This window comes from Lemur catta, chromosome 1, assembly GCF_020740605.2.
Source record: "Lemur catta isolate mLemCat1 chromosome 1, mLemCat1.pri, whole genome shotgun sequence".
Lineage (NCBI taxonomy): Eukaryota > Metazoa > Chordata > Mammalia > Primates > Lemuridae > Lemur > Lemur catta.
Window position 1 is genome coordinate 45,197,336 of NC_059128.1, and position 20,247 is coordinate 45,217,582.

Below are 20,247 nucleotides of genomic sequence, written 5' to 3' on the forward strand. Positions count from 1 at the left end.
TTGTTTTCTATTTACAGCTGCAAAAACGGCCTTGAATAGTTTCATGCATTTCAAAGAAGCAACAGCAAGAGAAAAAGACTTATTCCGCAGCGTAAAGGTAACGTTTTCCTTCAGAAAAGGAAAGTGGAGATTAGTTGTACAATTAAAAATGTTAGCAGTTATTTTCTATTGTTTTGGTAAAAAATGCTGTCTTACTGAAAGCAGTAAAAGTATTTCAGCTAAAAATCTTGGAAATGCCTTTCTTTTGACAGCAGAGGATACATAATTGTCATAAACATGATTGACCATATAGAATGTGAAGATATTCAGCAATTTTCTTTTTTTAGGACACAGATTTATCAAGAAACATTCCTGGCAAAGTGAAAGTGTCTGCACCCAATCTTCTGAATGTAAAAAGGAAATAGCTGAAATGAAATCCTAAAATATTTAAGAAGAGCCCATTTTATAGCCTTTTGGAAGTTCAAAGATGAAAACGCCATGTAACAGGACTTCCGCATTTAAAAATGAACTAAACATTGCCTTGCTATATTCGCCAAAAGGACTTAATTCTTGTTTTTTCCAGTTTTATATAGACGAAACACTGTCTATGATAGGATTTCGTGAAATATTTGTGGACAGTTAAATGCTAATTAATACATCTATAGTTATTCTACATTTTCTTGAAATTTGGGAGGTTAATACTTAGTACTCATTTCACGATGTAAAGAAATTGAACAGTGAAGTGGCTCTATTGCTTAAACTGTTGACTTAATCTACTGTATATAACATCATTTATATATATATATATATATATATATATATATATATATATATATATATATATAAAAACAGGCCAGTCACAAGGGTTTTTTTCTTGTTGGGGCTGAGGGTGGTTAAACATTTAAGGATTGTGTCTTGAAAATCCTAAGTATTGGAGTAGAGTGGATTTTCTTCTGCCTTCACCTATACTTGTCAAAAAAAGTATTAGACCAAATGCAAAATACAAACAATTCTCATGATTCAGCTTAAGAAATAATTCCTGGAAGAAATTGGTGTTATTTCCATGCATTTATAATACCTTCAGTCTTCATATTAATTTCTTTCTTATAATCTCATTCATTTCTGTACCATTTTAATTTCTACCTCTAGTAATTATCCTGCATGATAGAGTATCTTAACCTACAATATCAAAAGTGCACTTCAGTACCACCTATAGTCAACATGACCGTGTGCCCCAGCTTCTACACTGAAGGAAGCATTTACAAATAGCTGTAGGCCCCTCCACGATTTCTTTGACCAGCTTAGTCCTATTAGCGTATTTTCCCATTTGAAATTAATGTAAAAAAAAAAAAAGCTCTTTATTATGTTGTATTTATGATGCTAGGCTATATAATAGACTGACTACTCTTGCCATTAAAAAAAAATCTAAAATTTTAATGTTTTTAAAAAATAACCTCACCATTTCATAATGGTAAGACTGTTTCGTACAATGTTTCTACAGATGTATATCCTGAAGTTACCAAAAAGGAAATGTAATAACCATTCTTTGGGGGTAAAAAGCCCAAGCATTAATTTTTTTTTACTTTTACCAGGGGACTGTTACTGGTGTTAAGTACATTTATTGTAGACACAAAAATAGGTTCTCTAGGCCATTCACATGCACATTAAAACCAAAAAGCTGCAAACTACAACAATGCATGTAATTATACAAATGATGCCACTCTGACGTTTACAGGTCTGCTGTCCATGCAAGGTTATCAGAGGCATTATCCATGAAGCCTTAAGATCCAGAAGTGTTGTTACTACCAAACCTCTGATTAACACTGTGAAGTAAGTGTTTTGGAAGGCAGTTCCATGAGTTGGCTAACATTTCTTTAAAGCAAATGACTGCTTCTAAGCTTAGCCTGAAAGTAGACAAGGAAAGAGAAAAATAATTTCACTTTACTATTTAGAAGTATTCACTTGAACTACAAAAAAAAAACTTTTTCTTTAAAGAGTTAGTTATATCAGTGAAGACTCATTATTGCCCTTAAGTGTCAAGAAACACAGTGTAAAATAATTTAAGTGCCAAGTAAATAGTTACTCACCGTACAAGAGATTTTGGTTGAACTGAAAATATAAGTATTTCATTACTGTGTGCCTGAAAAATAGTTATGAAGAGTACATTAAAAAGTGTTTCACAAACCAGTTTCAGTAATAATACGAAGTGGTATACTTACAGCTCTGTGATGGACAAGCAAATTGTTGGCACACCCACCAAAAACAATTACTTCTCCTTCATCACTGGCACAAGCTGTATGCCATAACCTGCATTTAAAACAAAAACTTGAGTTTGAAGTCACCCAAACAACCAAACTGATCATGTACACTACAGAATAGAGCTAATTAAAGACGAGATCTTAAGGTAGTTCAGACCAAAACATCATGGTGGGTAAGTAAAATCTTAAGGGAAAGTAGCAAAAGCTTTAAAAAAAAAAAAAAATTGTCTATTTTATGTGGATATTTTTTTCTCTCTGGTCTGGTCCTCATTTATGCAATGAGGAGATTGAACTGAATGATCTGCTCTCTAGGTCTTTGTTAGCAATAAAAATCTTATGGGAGCTGAGTAGTATATGCCCTCTCCTTTTTCCATAGACACATTGGGCTTATACAGAACATGTGAGGGATGCTGATGCCGAAAGCCTGGTAATTCTATGGAAAGATATTTGTGCAAATGAAACCTTAAGTGGCATGACTACTTGGGTTAGAGGCTTGAGGAAAAAAATAGGCCTATGTTCTCTGAACACCAATTTTTACTATATTATTTCCTTTAGCAATTCTTTTTCAGATTAACAAGAGAAATAACTGTCAACGTTTAAGCTCTTTTGAGTGATTCTACTTCTTAATTTTTGTTAGACAAATCTGATCAACAGTTTTTTTTTTTTTTTTGAGACAGAGTCTTGCTCTGTTGCCCTGGCTAGAGTGCCGTGGCGTCAGCCTAGATCACAGCAACTTCAAACCCGTGGGCTTAAGCAATCCTTCTGCCTCAGTCTCCCGAGTAGCTGGGACTACAGGCATGCGCCACCATGCCCGACTAATTTTTTCTATATATTTTAGTTGTCCATATAATTTCTCTCTATTTTTAGTAGAGATGGCGTCTCGCTCTTGCTCAGGCTAGTCTCGAACTCCTGAGCTCAAATGATCCTCCCGCCTGATCAACAGTTCTTGAGCTGTTTTTTTCATGTATATTCTTTTAGCTTTTAAAATTCCTTTCCAGTCTTTCTCTCCAACCCTACCCTTTTTAATGGCAAACATAGATGCGGTTCATCTTACTCAGGTAAAAAGATTGATTATAAATTTTTAACTGTATCAATAATTTTATGATAATGGAAGGAAGAAGCAAAAACAAAAATCCAGCCCTATTCTTCATACACAGATGATGGAAAAGAAAGCATTTGGTACTAGGATAGGCCGGGCGCGGTGGCTCACGCCTGTAATCCTAGCACTCTGGGAGGCCGAGGCGGGTGGATCGCTCGAGGTCAGGAGTTCGAGACCAGCCTGAGTGAGACCCCGTCTCTACTAAAAATAGAAAGAAATTATCTGGCCAACTAAAAATATATATAGCAAAAAAAAATCAGCCGGGCATGGTGGCACATGCCTGTAGTCCCAGCTACTCGGGAGGCTGAGGCAGTAGGATCGCTTGAGCCCAGGAGTGTGAGGTTGCTGTGAGCTAGGCTGACGCCACGGCACTCACTCTAGCCTGGGCAACAAAGTGAGACTCTGTCTCAAAAAAAAAAAAAAAAAAGAAAGCATTTGGTACTAGGATAACATTGATTTTCTTTTCCTTGAGAATTATGATGTCAAACCTTAGCAAATGCTGGGATTTTTATAAATAAGAATGGTGGATATAATGCAGCCAGAACTTCAGTTCTCACCAGTCTTATACATATTCAGTATTAGAATTACGTTTTAAATAGTTCATACCTTGGTTTTTCAGAATAGGGATGATTAAACTGTATCCATTCATTTTTACTGATGCAGTAAGTCCAGGCATCACCTGATTGAAACAAAGAAAAAAGCTATGAAGTACGTTATTCTGTTAATATGACACTGACACTTAAAGGGAACAGCCTTAACAAGTAAAATAATACATCAGATCATGAGTACATACAAAAAGTATATTTCCTTTTTTTTTTTTCCTCTGCAGTTAAACAAGTAAGGCCTTTGCATGTTACAGCCCTTTAGTTTTTTTTAAGGACTGCAGGTCATTTCTTTACTGAGCATAATGGAAGTATGGCATAGTATGTATAATTATAAGTATGTTATACGATCAAGATTAATATCAAACCTTCCAACCAACCCCATAAGCCCTCTCATATATCTATAATAGACTGATTTTCAGCTATTTGTTCTATATGGATAATATATAATGATTTCATTATTGTATTTTTAAGGGACTTACTTAGAGGCTGTTTATCAGTGGTAAATCCTCCAAAGAGAAAAAGATGATCTGAAGAAACTGGTGTTAGTGAGTGCCAAGATCGGCCAACTGGGCATATGCCTTGTGGAATTCTGAAAATAATAGCTAAGTTACAATATCTGTGATTAAATTCAGCTACTGTATGTAATACAGAAAAATTGAAGTTTTCTTTTAAAATTTATATGGAATTATTGCGAAAAAAGACTTTAAAAACTTTAACTGTGTTCTTTATACAGAACTGTTTTCTTTGAAAGCACAGTCAACTTTAGACCTTTTTGCAACAAACATTGAGCATATGCCATGTGCCAGGGACACAGTTAAGGGAACTGAAAACAAAATTCCTTAAGGACCTAGTAATCATGCTTATTTATATTCATAGTTACAGAAATGTTAAGCCAAGTATATTATATACTGATAATAGGGAAAAGGGTAAAAATTGGGAAAACTTTTCTAAATAACCTAAAGTGATACCTACAATTCATTCCACTCCCATGTATCCAGATTAAGATAGTGAAGATCATTCATTCTAGCATCCTAAAAAAGGGATAATTGAATCATTATTTTGAAGAATTCAAAAGCAAGTCATTGAAACTGTTTATGTACTCACTCGATATCTGCCTCCAAACACAAAACCTTTGTTTCCAACAGTTGCACAGGCATGGGCAGCACGAGGTGAAGGTGCTTTACCCTATTAAAAAGTTACACAAGCAACTTAGTAAAGGAGTAAGCTTTTTATAAATGGAGGGAAGATATCAGTCTTCTCTGGATATGGGTTAAGAATATGCAAGATACTTGAGCTTCTAAAAGCTGAAGTGCAGACTTTAAGTCAGCAGTACTGAAAGCTGACTACCAGACTGGGGATGTAATTTTATATTTTTGAGATGTGTTACTAAATAGCCTCATTAATATAACGAAGATTGCTTTATTTTTTAATCTTTTAAAATAAAGACCAGGACATTTTATAGTATCTGGGAAAAAAAAATCTAATATTTAAGTAATATATATTCCAGTGTAGCACTAGGTTAATTACCGGTTGAGTATCCCCACTTTTCAGTCTGAAACTTTTTGAGCACCAACATGACACTCAAAGGAAATGCTTGTTGGAGCATTTTGTATTTCAGATCTTTGGATTAAGGATGGTCAGCTGGTAAGTACATAATGCAAATATTCCAAAATCCGAAACACTTCTAATCCCAAGCATTTCGGATAAGGGATACTCATAACCCGTATGAACAATAGCAGCTACCACTTAACATCTATTAGATAATAGATGATGGGTTAGTCCCTTCATATATTCCTTAAACTTTTCTGATTTCCAGATTCTTTGGAGAACAATGAAAGCTATGGATCTTCCCTTTCCAGAAAACAAGAATAAGCTGTCAAATGTATAACACCTCCCAACTCTCGTGTATCCCCCTCCTCCTCTAAGTGGTCTTGCTTTAATAATTCATTGTTCTTCAGTAACTCACAGTAGTTATAGGCTGGCTCCAGATGAATGTTTCAGTGTCTAAAATATGTACATGGTCATTCCATCCTCTTGGATGACTTGAATTCTACAGAAAATAAGAATCTGAATTATTTTACAAGTGATGTTTGTAAAATTATATAGCCCCTGATTTATTAACAAGGACAAATGAACAAAACTACTTGCAAATGTAAAGTGTATTTCAACATAGGCCATATGCAAATATGAAAACTTTACTTACCCAAAAAGATGTTTCATCAAATTCAAAAGTTCCCAATACTTTATCTTCAGGTAAATATCCATATCCTCCAAAAAATATTAACCTGTTTGATAAAAAACAAGACACTAAAAATTCAAACATCCAAAGGATAGGATACCAGGGATTTTTCTTTTTGTCTTATCACATTAACTGCCATGTGAGTTATATTTAACTCATGCTAGTTTTGAGCCCGGGGCCTAGTAAAGTGTATGTAACTCACACATCTGTTTACTTTGGGAGCCGTGTGAACTATTTTTCAAGTTGCATATAACTCATGCCCAGAAAACAATAAAAAATAAAAATTTTCATTCAATTAAGAAAGGATCGTTTTGTTTTTGAAGTTTTTATTCTGTTTTCATAATAAAACACCATGGCCCCAAGGGAAAACTTTTTTTTCCTAAGTGTGGCAATCAATGTGTTATGTATGAATTAGGAAGGTACACTTGAGTATATGAAAATACTTATTCAAATAAAAATGGCTAACACTTAACTATGTCTTAGGTACTATGTTAAATGCTTTCATGTATTAATTCACTTAATCTTCATATGGGCCTATGAGGTATGTTCTATGCTTATTGGCTGGAGGACACCTGAATGGTAAACACTTTCCACATAAATAACCCAAACCTATAGTTCTACCAACTTACTTGTTTTTATATACCCAGACACCAAGTTTGTCCTTTGACGATGGAGGAATTCCTTGGCAATCGATTCTTTCCCACTGTAACACTCTGTCTGTAGACCTTGAATCCAGCATGTAGAACTGTCAGAAGCAATGATTTCAGTTAGATTTGGTAATGTGAAAGAAATTCAACTTTAGCATTTAATTTTACTGTGATACGTAAGAATAAGAAGGCTGTCTAATTCATCTAATGCTACTGAAATTGTTACTGCAGAGTGGCTGCCAGACTGGTCTGTGTCTAGATGAGGAACCTGTGACAGAATATAAATTTCCTAAGTCACTAAGCACACTGTTGGTTCAGCTAGTTTCTTTTCTCCACAGCCACACTTTTTAATCTAGATCATTTATTGCATGTCTATAGAGCAATTAATTATGAAAATATTCAAATATACACAAAAGTATACTTAGAATATTAGTCATAACACTATATGTTTGAAATTTTTCATGATATGGCAAAAAATAGGGATTGGGAATAGCTAAAGTAAGTATGGCAAACCTAGCCACACCTGTTTGATGAAGGAATCACAGTGCATTCATTTACATTGTACAAGCTTTTTATCTTGCCTTAGGTAGGCACTCTGAGTTGTACTGGTCTAATTTATGGTTAATTAAGATGGTTTTACCAAAAATGTCAAGGTTAGCAATTTTACCTTCAAATTCAATTTAACAGATAATCTTCAGTGCCTATTTAATTCTAGGAGCTAAGGATCAATACTTGAAAGATTAAAAACTGGTTTATCCTTCAAAGGATGAATATATCTGCCATTTTATATATATATAAATAGTTTTTATTTCTCTACTTTCCTTTCTGTCAAATTTAAAACACTTAACCCCATTTGACCAGTATACTAACCTACTATGATTTCTGTGACTACTCCCTAAAACCTCAGCTTCTCTCCTTCCCAACCTTCCTCAAGTTGCAAAGTTATTTTTCCCCCCTTGGCTTTGAAAAATATATAGCTCAGCTACAGCCTGTAGATGAGATGTGCCTAACAGAATATTTTAGGCAAAGAACCCTTTCTTCAAGCAAAATATTAATCAAAAGCCCAATATGTAAAAACAAAACTGGAGCTACAAATGTTAAAATGGAGGAGGGAAGGGCAGCCCGGAGCCCACCTAATACCATCTGCTCTTCCCACAAGTGCCCCAAGGCATCTCAAATCCTTAGAGTTTCTAGGAGCATAAGTTGAAACCATCTTAGCCATATGTATAAAACCTATAAATCACTTGGCATTATAAACAAGACATATTTTGCTAATACCTCTGCATCTTGGCTACCCCTTCCACATTCAAACATCACCTCTTAGTGATCCTACCAAACACAATGTCCCAAGGACTCTTGCAAATTCAGTGATATTAACTGAGTTAAGTCCTATGTGCCAGGCTGTGTCTCAGATGCTATTGCATGGTTTACTTATTATATATGTCCCTTCCAGAACGTGAGCTCCTAGAGGCAGAGACTATTACAGTTTGCTCATCTCTGTGTCTCCAGTATCTGACCAAGTGCTTAGCATATAAGGTGCTTACTAAGTTGCCAAATAAATGAATTGATAAGCATCTACCTATATATCATATGCACCTTTCTGACTGACTGCATCTGTCTCTTACTGACCTGAAAGAGAATAAGTGACAACTTTTCCTATTTGGAAACAAATATGGACCAAGTCCAAACAGCAGTGTCTTAGGGCACCATATTATTGGAATGTCAATCTGTAAAATTTTGTCTGTCGGTGTTAATTTATCTAACACTTAGGGGTTCTAAGACAACAACAAGCTATAAAGAGCACAAATAAGAACAACCTAGGAAATTACACAACTTTCCCACCCAACTTGATTTTACAAAAGGCCTAGGTAAATACAGACTGGTAGACACAATAGTAACATCAACATTCATACAATAATATATTAACTGGGACAGAAATAAGTATAGGGCTAACCTTAGAAATCTGAGGTTTGAAAAAGAATAAAATTTACTTGAACCATAATCCTTGGAAATACTAACCTTATTTGTATTGCCTCTTGAATGGTGTCCTCCAAACAAGTACAGCACTCTATCTACACACACAGCACAGCTTCCTGACATAGAAGGAGGAACATCCCCTTCAGTGTTAATTTTTTTCCTGAGGGGGTTAAAAACTGAATATAAGTAAGTTTACCAAAAGGAAGAAATGCAAAAATCTATTAATTTTTCTTATGCTTATCCCCACAATAAAGGAAAAAATGAGAGGGCTGACTAGATAGTGTCTAGCTGTAAAATTTAATTCAAGGAATACATTTTTCCCTCTTTACCCATTCCACAGGCAATGCCAGCTGGTCCTACGTATATAGGCATAATGAAAGGTCTGAAAGCCTAAGTTTCACATTTTTTTTATTCTAGGAACATGCCATTTTATTTTTCTCAAACTAAATTGTTTGCTTTTTATGTACATGGCCATAAGTGGTTTGTCGTTTTCATTTTTGTTTGTTTTCTTTTTTGAGCGGGGCCAGGAACCTCAACATTGCTAGTTCAGACAGATTAAATCAGTTACCTTTTAGCCATTCAAATGAATCTGATACAGTCCTTTGTGTAACACTACAAACAGGTAGTGCTAACTACGTGCCAGGCATTCCTTTGAGTGTATGTATTCATTCTGAACCTAAAAATTTTAATCTAAGAAATTCTAAGATTCAGAATATTAATAGTACACTTAAGGTCTTCTGCTCACACTATCAGATACAATATTACTTTATTTTTGTTAAGCTTGAAGTTTTGGAAGGCTTATTTAAAAATTTTTTTATTTTTTAATTTTTCTTTAGAGACAGGGTTCTGTGTTGCTCAGGCTGGTCTTAAACTCCTGACCTGAAGTGATCCTCCTGCCTTGGCCTCCCAAAGTGCTAGGATTACAGGCATGAGTCACCACGTCTGGCGTTATTTTTTTTTTTTTTTAAATAAAATACATACGTAGATTCCCCTTTTAAGGGGATACAATTATAAATTTCCAATTTTCCAGAAAAAGATTAATAGCTCATGTTAAAAACTGATTTGCTATATACAGAAATAATCCTGACTTAGTTTAACTCTTAAATCAAGTGGGACTATTATTCTAGTTCTGAGATCTACAATAAGTAAAATATTTAAATCATAAAGTTCTCACAGAGCAAACGTTGGGGAAAACTACTTTGTAAATCCCCAAACATGGCTATAACCAGCATTTAGAGAAACACATTAATTCTACCAAGCACGTATTCTTGACTACCACTGCTATGAGACCAGCAAAAGATCCTTTCAAATTATCCCCAATTTATATAGAGGGCACATTTAAGTTCGTATTGGTTTTTAAACAGAACATACTATTTTAAAGGGATTTAATTATAGAGCTTATTAAAATAGAATACCACCTTTATTTTTAGCAGCTAAAATTTCTAAACCTAAAATCCAACAAGTCTAATGTCCTAAAATCCTTTTCTTATTCAAGATACCATATGACAAGACTTATAATGTCTTAAAACTATATATGTAACTTTTATTATCTTTCCAGGATCTCAAACTAGCACCTTTTAATATTACTATGATAATTTAGTTATACAGCCCTGAATAGAAATTTATTCCAAGGTCATAAAAGTAGTAATTACAGAACTACTTCTAAAGAGATACTAAAATATCTAAGTATAACAGCTGAGATAAACTAGAATATTTTTATAATATATAAGTAGCTTAGCATCCTTAAAATATTTTTATTCATCAGAATGGGTTTTACAACATTTTTTTTGCAACCTTATTTGAATTTTTTAGTCCCCGTGATAATATCCAGTTACCATCTTCCAGTCTCCATGTTGTAGATCCATAGTTCTTCTCTAGGCAGATAAAAGTCATATAATCCTCTGACTTGATTACTCTAAGAAGAAGAATAAAATTATAAACATTAAAAATAATTGATATTTTAAAGAGGCGCTATTGTATTTTTCCTGTCTTATTTGAGATATTAATTAGGAAATTGCTAGTTATGAAAAGTTAAATAGGTCTTACAATTATATTAAACGCATGATCCTCCCTGACCCATGCCACATGCTCAACGTAAAGCTTAACATAGCTCTGAATTAAAATTTTTGATACAGTAGTTGCAATAGTGCAATAAGTTATGAGGTCTCCAGGAAATCTCTACTTTGTCCGGAACAGACCATGTACCAAATTTTAGTTGCATGACTTCAGGAGAGATTGCCCGTGCTGTGGTCAGCAGACTACTGAAAGTGTCTGACCCACACTAACATATGATGTATGGCTTTCTAACCAAGCTTTCCTTTCACTCATTCTCCTTCTCTAAGAAGCTGGAGAGAGGGCAGAACTGCAAATTTGCAAGTATTAAGTCCTTATGCAAAATTTTAAGTTCCATGTTCTGCTCCATTTCCCTTCAGGTATTAATTCCTAACAAATAGACTGAGCTTACCAGAGCTGAGTGCTGCTGTCCATGGATTGCTTTGTTTAATCCTCACAACCACCATAAAAAGTCGTTGCTATCACGAGAAAATGGGTTTCTTAGGTTAAGTTATTTGCCACAGTTACTTAGCAAGTAATGTAGAGCCAGGATTCCATCCTTTCCCTGAACTTTGCCAAGTGCCAGGCATTTCCAGTCTTGGATCCTCCCTGGCCACTTTCTGAACAATTTCAACACGTAGTAAACAACTGCAGTTCACTGAAAATGGGTGTCAAGAGTCCAATAAGCTTGAGCATTAAACATACAGAAATAAAGCAGTCGGCCATGTAAACATTTCTCTTTCCTCTCCACCACTGATAAAGGGAAAGTTGGAAGCGAGACGGTGAGCTGACACGGCGACCAGCCAAGCCTGGGTGGGAGAAAACTGACTACTACGTAGGAAGCCAAGGTTTATTGCCTTTGAAACAATCTCCAGCGGCTTCTGTGCCCACTCTCAGGCTTCCAGACATAAATGGGGAGAATAGCCTGTTTGGGAGCCACCCAATTCAGTGATCTGCTGCTCCTACCTGCCACGCGGCCGCAGGGCCTTATAAACCCACCATCGGAAATCGTCACCCTGGCAACTCTCCCCACCCCGAAAGAAAAGTCCCATTCCCCAAATGTTGCTGATTTTTACAAATAGAATTATGAATAAAGTAGTTTAGACTGAAGTATGACCAACAGGGTTGCTTTTCCCTAGGGCAATTATTCACATTTTAATACGGGTCCCTACATACCTGTCCGCTCCCTCCTTGCAGTTCCATATCCCTACCAAGTACTCTCCAAACACCTATTCATTGGAGGCTGGGGAAGACACTGCAGATAGAAGGAATCAGGACAGCTGTCTTTGAGAGCGATCTCAAACACGGTCAACTACGATCAGGTCAACTGTACCATAAGCTAAAACCGGTTATCAGAGTCACGAAGCAAGTCATCCAAGGCACCGGGATAGTGAACTAAATTTCAAGCAAGGAAGGGGGAGAACATTTTTAAGACCAAAGGGGAATAAAGCAAGCATTTTGTGGTAGGAATGGATCGGAGCCACCCCATCAAATGGAAAAAGACAATTCTAGAATGTAGAGTGTTATTGGGAAGTTCTGAAAGCAAAAGGGTAGGAGCACTAATGAGCAAGGTTTTAAATAAGACACCTGGGGTGGATCTCCAGCTAGGATTACAGAGAAGAAATGTAACTGGCTGTGAACTGGTAACTAATCACTTTGTTTACGACTGGTGGTGTGGCGGGGAAGAGTTGTACTCTGTAGTTACATTTGTTGCTGGGGATTTTTGGTTACTAGTGGAACTTTTCTGTTATTTTTTACATAGGCGTTTCTTCTGAAAAACTTCCAACTCTTTCTCAGCTGAAACCATAAGGAAAATAGCCCTGAAATGTTCAAACAATAGTGTGATGAACGTCTGCACAGGCGGTAATGGTGAATAAGGTGATTCCTGAGGCCTCCCGGAATTCCAGGGGTTTCTCCTACACCTCGGCCACCCCATAAGCGGGGAACAGTCTCGTGGGCCAGTCGGACCCCGCTCCAGATAGCAAAGTCCTCCTAGGTAGTTCCGATAAATGGTCTGAGCGATACCACACACCGTCACCTCTCTTAGTCCCAACCGTTTCAAATAACACCGGGTTCGTCGTCCTGCACCGCCCCACCAACCTCACCAGGGCCTTCCCCAGAACAGCGCTCCAGAGGCAGCAACGGGGTCGCGGGGGTGAGCTTTGAAGCACAAGGTCGATGTGGCAACAGCCCCGCAGCCTGGACCCGGGGGGGGGGGGCTCGAGACTTCCACCCGAGAGCAAACGAACCAACGGGCAGAGTCCGAGCGCCCTCAGGGGCCCCTCTGACCTCTCCGCCTGCCCGCGCCCCGGCCCCGGGTACAGCCGCGTGGCGACCGCCGCGGCCCGGCCGGCCACTGACCTTGTAGCCGCCCCAGACGAACATGTGGCGCCCGTCGCCGACGGCTACGTGGCCGCTGCGCTCGGCGGGGCAGGCGAGCTCCATGGACTCATAGCTCTCGAAGGCCGGCCCCGGCACGTCGTCTGCCCGCAGATCCTCGTTGCCATCAGCCATCTTTGAGGCTGCACTTTGGTTCACCAAGAATGCCCACACCCGCGAGGGGAGAAGGAGACAAAGAAGGAAAGAAATGCACGGCGGCGCGCGGCAAGGAGCAGGCGGCAGCGGCGAGAGGGACGGCGCCGAGGCCTCCCTGCCGCCCGCGCTCGCGCTTCTCGGCCCTCCTCGGCCGGGGACGCGCCTGCGGGCAGCGGGGCCAGGACCGGAGCACGCCGGGGACGGAGACCGCCTCAGGCCGGCCCCTCTCGCAGCCCGCGCGCCCCGCCTCCAGCCGCTCTCGGCCGATGTTTACGCCGCGGCCGGAAGCCGCCCGCTCCGCTGACGCTGCCCGCCGGCTCCGGAAGCGCGGCCGCGGCTCAGCGCCCCCAGCGCCCGGTCCTCCCGCCGCTGCCCCCCGCGGCCCCGGCCCCCGCCCCGGAGCTCCGTGCGCCGCGCGAGCTGCAGGCACGGCCCGGCCGCCTTTCACTGCGGCAGCTGCAGGGCCGGTGCCCTGAATCGCTCCCTGGAGACTGCCGAATTTTAGCCAGATGCTCGCAAGACTTTTTTTCCTCCCGAAAATTTCTCCTTGTTACAGGCATGTTCTCAACGGGGTCCCCAGCCTGGACAGGGGGGCACCGAAATTGCTCAACTAGTAAGTTTCTAGCCTCGACTTCTCAGAGACGGAGTAAATGCCCTGCTGTCCCCTGGGCACGAGGGATGGCGCCTCGGGTCTCCCGCGAGGTCCAGCCGGGCCACCGCGGCTTCCCCTGGAGAGGACCCCGTCCCACCGAGCCCCTCCTGCCACTCCGCTGGCCGAGGTCTGCCTTACTGCCGCAGCCCGCCGGTTTGGAGCATTGGGTTAAGCGCGTCAGAAACCGTTAGTGACTGCCCAGCCCTCCAGAGAGGAAGGCGAAGCCCCTCCTCACACTCTTCCTCTTATCTTTTATACGATGCATTTCAATTAGGCCAAAAGAAAATTACGAATTACTGTAATCTAAACTTGACTCCTCACCTATAAAATAGGATTGGACTACCGTACACCTTAAACGCCTGCTCTCATGGTGCCTCTACAATTTGCTGTGTCTGGTGGGAGGGGTGTTCATCATTCTCTCCTTTCCTCATCTGCATGCTGGGACCACTACATAGAAGAGGAATACTTCGAACAACAAAGTCTTTTTTCACCAAAAGTTTCATAGCTTGAAACTCCTTCCCTAGCTGCTTCCGGTGTGTTTACTTGAACTCAGAGAAAAGAGTTACTTAAGAGGACTAATTTATGCCTCTAACAAGGAAACAAGTCACCTGGTAGCTGTTGAGACTTTATTTGCTATCCACCCTGCTTGGCACCCCGAGCCTGTCTGACTCACCGGGATTTGTTGCAGCACTGTGCCCTCCTGGTGTAATGGATTTATGCTCAGTAGAACTTGGAGTTACCCAAGTTCATTGTGAACCAGCTATGTAAATCTGATCGGGTCACTCTACTTAAAAATCTTGGAAGAGTCCAAAATTCTTATAGTGCTGTACAAGACCCAGCATGGCCCGGCCCCAGCTTACCCTTCCAGCTTCAATTCTTGGCGTTCTCTTGCGCCTTCCAGCTATGTTAGCATTCTCTCCGTTCTTCAAACACATCTAGCACTTTTTAGCACCACGGCCTTCACACTTGCTGTTAGACTGCCTAGAAGTCTGGCACTTCCTCAGGGAAACCTTTCCAGACCCCCCAGGCCACTTTTAGGTTCGCAGACACTGTTAGCATCCTCAGTACTTCTCCATTGCACTTTATTAAAACCGTAATGTAATTACTTATCTATTGTTAGTTTCCCTGCTAGATGGTAAATTTGATGTAGGAGCCTAACTTCAGTGGTGGCTTGACCCAAGTTGCAAGACTACCTCCTGTCAAAGATATTATTTTTCCTCTGGATAAAGCCAATTAGCTAACACAGTTGCGTCAGTTATGAGGTGATTCTCAGATAACTATGTATGACGAATGGTGCTGTCAAGTCCTCTTACTTGAGGACCAGTTATTGTTTATCTTTTGAGAACATGTATGTAATGGGCTGTGTCTGCTTGGCTATACAAAAAGGGGAGATTTCTTTGCAATCTCTTTAACAGACTGCCTGTGATGGACAACATCACATTCTGGTTTAATGATTACTTAACAAACAAAACTTCTTTCTCTACTGCATTTGTGGAGAGGTTTTCTGGATTGGGAGAAGATTTTGTATTCAGTTCTATTTCCCCAATAGTGACACTCAGAATATATTTGTCAGAGGTATGATTGGGTTGCTATGGTAATGACAAAGATTACCATGAGAGTCAGGAACAGACTGAGGAATGGCTTCTAATATTGTACTTATAAAATCCTTATGAAAGAGTCCCACTTTGAACCAGGCCATTGCTTGACTCCTGTGACATTATTAATAATGATCACTAAGATTTCCTAAGTTTCTGCTCACCACATTCTAGTCTTAGAACCCTAAGGGGCCATCAGCTTCTAGGGCACTGAATCTGGTACCATAAACATTTCTGAATGCATGAATACATATTTACCTAGGGTCACATACATATACTGAATATATATATGTATTTCATATATACATGCTATTTAATAAAATACTATAGTAGTCACTTTTAGTTACTTATTATTCATATATCAAACCATACTTTTATCCTACTTATGAGAACAATAACAAAAAGATTCTGTGAAACACATTAAGTATAAATAAGCAGAGTTTCTCAAAATATGAAAGTGTGATCCCAGGCCCCATGGATACTCAGAGAGCTTTTCAGGGGTTTCTCAAGAACTCTCTTTGTAACTATGTATCTGTGTGAGGCCAGATTTTCTTCACAGAAGTCAATCAAAACAACATATGGCAACAAATTGAATGCAGAAGCAAGTATGAGAATCTAGTTGTCTTCTCTTAAACGTATTTGTAAAAATGCAAAACAATGTCACTCTTTTTTTTTTGAGACAGAGTCTCGCTCTGTTGACCGGGCTAGAGTGAGTGCCGTGGCGTCAGCCTAGCTCACAGCAACCTCACACTCCTGGGCTTAAGCGATCCTACTGCCTCAGCCTCCCCAGTAGCTGGGACTACAGGCATGTGCCACCATGCCCGGCTAATTTTTTTTTGTATATATATTTTTTTAGTTGGCCAGATAATTTCCTTCTATTTTTTTAGTAGAGACGGGGTCTCACTCTTGCTCAGGCTGGTCTCGAACTCCTGACCTCAAGCGATCCACCCGCCTCGGCCTCCCAGAGTGCTAGGATTACAGGCGTGAGCCACCGCGCCCGGCCTAACAATGTCACTCTTTTTGAAATTTCTTTGGTTTAAAAAATAGTTATTTTTCATTGAAAATGTTTTGTTAACATAATGGGCTTATTGTCATTTTTTAATAAATAAAAATTTTAAAAATTAAACTAGGTTAATTTAAAACTAAATTAAAATTAGTGTTAATTTAGAATATGGCAGATATCAATAGATAAAATCCACATAAACAAAAGCTCTTAGAGGTGTTAGGTAGGGACCAGGAGGAAGGGGAAACAGGTGCAGAGGTAAGGCAACAGAGAGACTCAAAAATTCTTAAGAGTATAAAGGGGTCCTGAGACTAAATAGTTCTCAAACTAAAAGTCATCTCTGACAATGGCTGGGATATAATCAGCAACTTAATTTAAAAACAAAACCAAAACTACATTGTTTTGAGATTGATTACTTTCTTTTGAGAAAAATCTTCTAGTTTTGACTTAAATAGTATAGAATCCAAAAATTTCAATGCATTTTTTATTCTTGGAGTATATTATTTATCCTACTTTGAATGTATATCAATATTGATACTCATACATTTATACTTCCCTCACTCAATATCCCTCAATTAGCTTAACAAAAAGACCCCAAACTTTCAATTGCTGCTTATAAGTTATTTACCTTATCAAATAAAAATAGAGAAGACAATTAGAGTTAGTTTAAGAATAAGATTCTGAAAAGAATAAGATTCTCTTCATGAAGATAAAAAATTTTTTAAATTCACTGAGTCATTTGAAATTCAATGGCTGATAATGCTACAAAGTTTTCTACCACAGAGTGTCTGCACAAAGATATCTTGCTGAAAAATTTATCTACATTTAAAAAAAAAAAATCTCCAAAGGCGGGGGGGGGGAACATCCTAGAATTAATAAGCAATTACAGCAAGTTTAGAGGATACAAAGTTAACATATAAAAGTTAATCACTTTCCTATATACCAGCACTGAACAAGTGGAATTTGAAAGTAAAAACACATTACTATTTACATTAACACCATGTAAAATGAAATACTTAGGTATAAGTCTGACAAAATATGTATAAGATCTAGATGAGGAAAGCTACAAAATTCCAATGAAAGATTTCAAAGAGCAACTAAATAGATATTCCATGTTCATTCATAGGAAGACTCATTATTGTCAAGATATGAGTTCTTCCTTATCCTACAGATTCAATGCAATCCCACTCAAAAGTCCAGCAATTCATTTTGTACATATCAACAAACTTACACGGAAAGGCAAAAGACCCAGAATAGCTAACTCAATATGAGAACAAAGTCAGAGGACTGCTACTACCCAACTTCAAGACTTGCTATAAAGTGACAGTAATCAAGACAATGCGCTATTGGCAAAAAAGCAGACAAATGGAGCAGAATAGAGAGCCCAGAAATAGACCCACATGCATATAGTTAACTGATCTTTGACAGAGGAACAAAGGCAATATTAATTAAGCAAAGACAGTCTTTTTAACAAATGGTGCTGGAACAACTGAACATCCACATGCGAGAACATGAATCTAGACAAAGACCTTACATCCTTCCCAAAAATTAACTCAAAATGGATCATAGACCTAAATGTAAAACACAAAACTATAATATTTTTAGAAGATAACAGAGGAGAAAACCTGAATAACCTTGGGTTGGTGATGACTTTTTAGATACAACACCAAAGCACAGCCCATTAAATAAATAATAGATAAGATGAACTTCATTAAAATTTAAAACTTCTGCTCTTGAAAGACAATGTCAAGAGAATAAGAAGACAAGCCACAAACTGGGAGAATATATTTGCAAAAGTCACATCATATAAAAAACTGTTATCTACAATATACAAAGAATTCCTAAAATTCAACAATAAGAAAATGAACAACCTGATTGAAAAATAAGCGAAAGACCTGAATAGACAGCCCACCAAAGAAGATATACAGATAGCAAGTGAGCATATGAAAAGATGTTCGACATCATATGTCATGAGGGCATCACCAATTAAAACAACGAGATATCACTATACATCTAGTAGAATGGCCAAAATCCAAAACACTAATGACACCAAATTCTGGCAAGGATGTGAAGCAATAGGAACTCTCATTCATTGCTCATGGGGATGGAAAAACTTACAGCCACTTTGGAAAACAGTCTGGTGGTTTCTTACAAAACTAAATGTACTCTTACCATATGATCCAACAATTTTGCTCCTTGGTATTCATCCAAATGAACTGAAAACTTATGTCCATACAAAAACCTGCACATGGGTATTTATAGCAGCTTTATTCATAATTGCAAAGACTTGAAAGCAACCAAGATGTTCTTCAGTAGGTGAATGGATAAATAAACTGTGGCATATCCAGACGATGGAATATTATGTAGAGCTAAAAACAAATGAGCTGTCAAGCCATGAAGAGACATGGAGGAAACTTAAATGCATACCACTAAGCAAAGAAGCCAATCTGAAAAGGTGCTGGAACAACTGAATATCCACATGCAAGAACGTGTATGACTGCAACTATATGACATTCTGGAGAAGGCAAGACTATGGAAACAGTAAAAAGATCAGTGGTTGCTAGGAGTTACAGTGCAGGGAGGAATGAAGAAGCAGAGCACAGAGGTTTTTCAGGGCAGTGAAACTATCTTGACTGATACTACAATGGTGGACACATGCCATTATACATGTGAAAAACCTATTGAATGTATAACACCATGAATGAACTCTAAACTATGGATATGAGTGACTTTAAAAAAAAGTTCTTGCTGTTCCCACATGCTGGACTGTATGGCAACTTTATCAAACTGTAAATTCCAATAGAATTACATTAATACAGTGGAAAAATATGCATCAAAAACGGTAGGCAGGGGGGTTATCTGTTACTTAAAAATTGCTTCTTATCCTCCAAATGTTCTGAAATCTAAATTTTGTCAACATCATGCCCTACTCTGAAAATTATTCTATCTTATTGAGTTTATTTTATATTATTTCTCTCATATACCTATATATATAATACATTGGTGAAAACATCACTGTGAGTATGAGCTGACAGTATGTACAAAGTTCTAAATATTCAAAAGAATATTTTTAAGCTTCTAGATGCAAGAGCCTAATAATGTTTTTAAAAAGATGTTTTTGTGAAGATACTATTTGGAAAAAACATACACTAATTTTCATGTGCTATTATATCCTATTAAAAATGATAATATCTTAAAAGATTCCTTCCTGACAACTGTAAGTATATCCTGAAATTCTTTTTCCTTGAGAAGCAGACTGCACACCCATTTTGTGAACTACAGGAACAAAACCATCAACCATTCTAGAATCATCTTCTAAACACAGAGTAAGTAAGGGAGAGTTTAGGGGTAAAGTTACAGGCCTGTCTTTGTCTAGGCTCCCATACACTGCAGAAGTCAACAGCACAAAAGTTGATGATAAACCACTAGCTGGTTAGAAGGGAGGAATGAATACCACTTAGCCTATGGAATTTCAAAACTGGATTTGCTAGCTTCTAAAATTTCTATATTTCCTAATAGCAGGGAAGCCCTGCTTTAAGCTGAATTTTGGAAATTGAAGGAAAAGATTGGAATTCCCTGGCATTCCTACTACAGGGCTACCTCAAG

The 20,247-nt window shown here is 38.3% G+C and overlaps 2 protein-coding genes across 5 annotated transcripts in view; one reads left to right on the forward strand and one right to left on the reverse strand.

Annotated features, from left to right (window-relative positions):
• The window catches only part of NEMF (nuclear export mediator factor), a 52,144-nt gene extending 51,435 nt beyond the window's left edge, over nt 1-709 (forward strand). The window contains exons 32-33 of one of the 2 annotated variants that reach the window (XM_045567711.1): nt 18-97; nt 327-709. In XM_045567711.1, the coding sequence (XP_045423667.1) occupies nt 18-97; nt 327-404 (158 nt within the window). In that variant the 3' untranslated portion in view covers nt 405-709. Of the gene's footprint in view, nt 1-17 lie in introns of both variants that reach the window. The other variant, XM_045567703.1, reaches the window with a different exon arrangement.
• An 873-nt stretch (nt 710-1,582) lies between these two features.
• Nucleotides 1,583-13,698, reverse strand: KLHDC2 (kelch domain containing 2). 3 transcript variants are annotated; one of them, XM_045567741.1, is made up of 14 exons: nt 13,218-13,286; nt 11,269-11,335; nt 10,640-10,719; nt 8,847-8,964; nt 6,810-6,925; nt 6,145-6,226; nt 5,908-5,991; nt 5,046-5,126; nt 4,914-4,972; nt 4,421-4,530; nt 3,943-4,015; nt 2,199-2,286; nt 2,067-2,119; nt 1,583-1,883 (listed from the first exon to the last, which is right to left on the reverse strand). In XM_045567741.1, the coding sequence occupies exons 3-14, from the start codon at nt 10,654-10,656 to the stop codon at nt 1,760-1,762; spliced, it is 1,005 nt and encodes a 334-aa protein (XP_045423697.1). In that variant the 5' UTR covers nt 10,657-10,719; nt 11,269-11,335; nt 13,218-13,286; the 3' UTR covers nt 1,583-1,759. The 3 variants fall into 3 exon arrangements, with proteins under 3 accessions (XP_045423697.1, XP_045423688.1, XP_045423696.1); XM_045567732.1 differs by lacking the exon at nt 11,269-11,335 and having other exon boundaries at nt 13,218-13,698; XM_045567740.1 differs by lacking the exon at nt 13,218-13,286 and having other exon boundaries at nt 11,269-13,149.
• Between the last annotated feature and the right edge of the window lie 6,549 nt (nt 13,699-20,247).

Excerpts from the sequence above, each read along its gene's own strand:
- KLHDC2 (XM_045567732.1), bottom strand. The coding sequence starts at position 13,370 with ATGGCTGATGGCAACGAGGATCTGCGGGCAGACGACGTGCCGGGGCCG. Across the intron at positions 10,720-13,217 it reads TCGTCTGGGGCGGCTACAAG|AGTAATCAAGTCAGAGGATT; the intron begins GTCAGTGGCCGG and ends TCTTCTTCTTAG. Across the intron at positions 6,227-6,809 it reads GTCTGGGTATATAAAAACAA|GTTAATATTTTTTGGAGGAT; the intron begins GTAAGTTGGTAG and ends TTTATCAAACAG.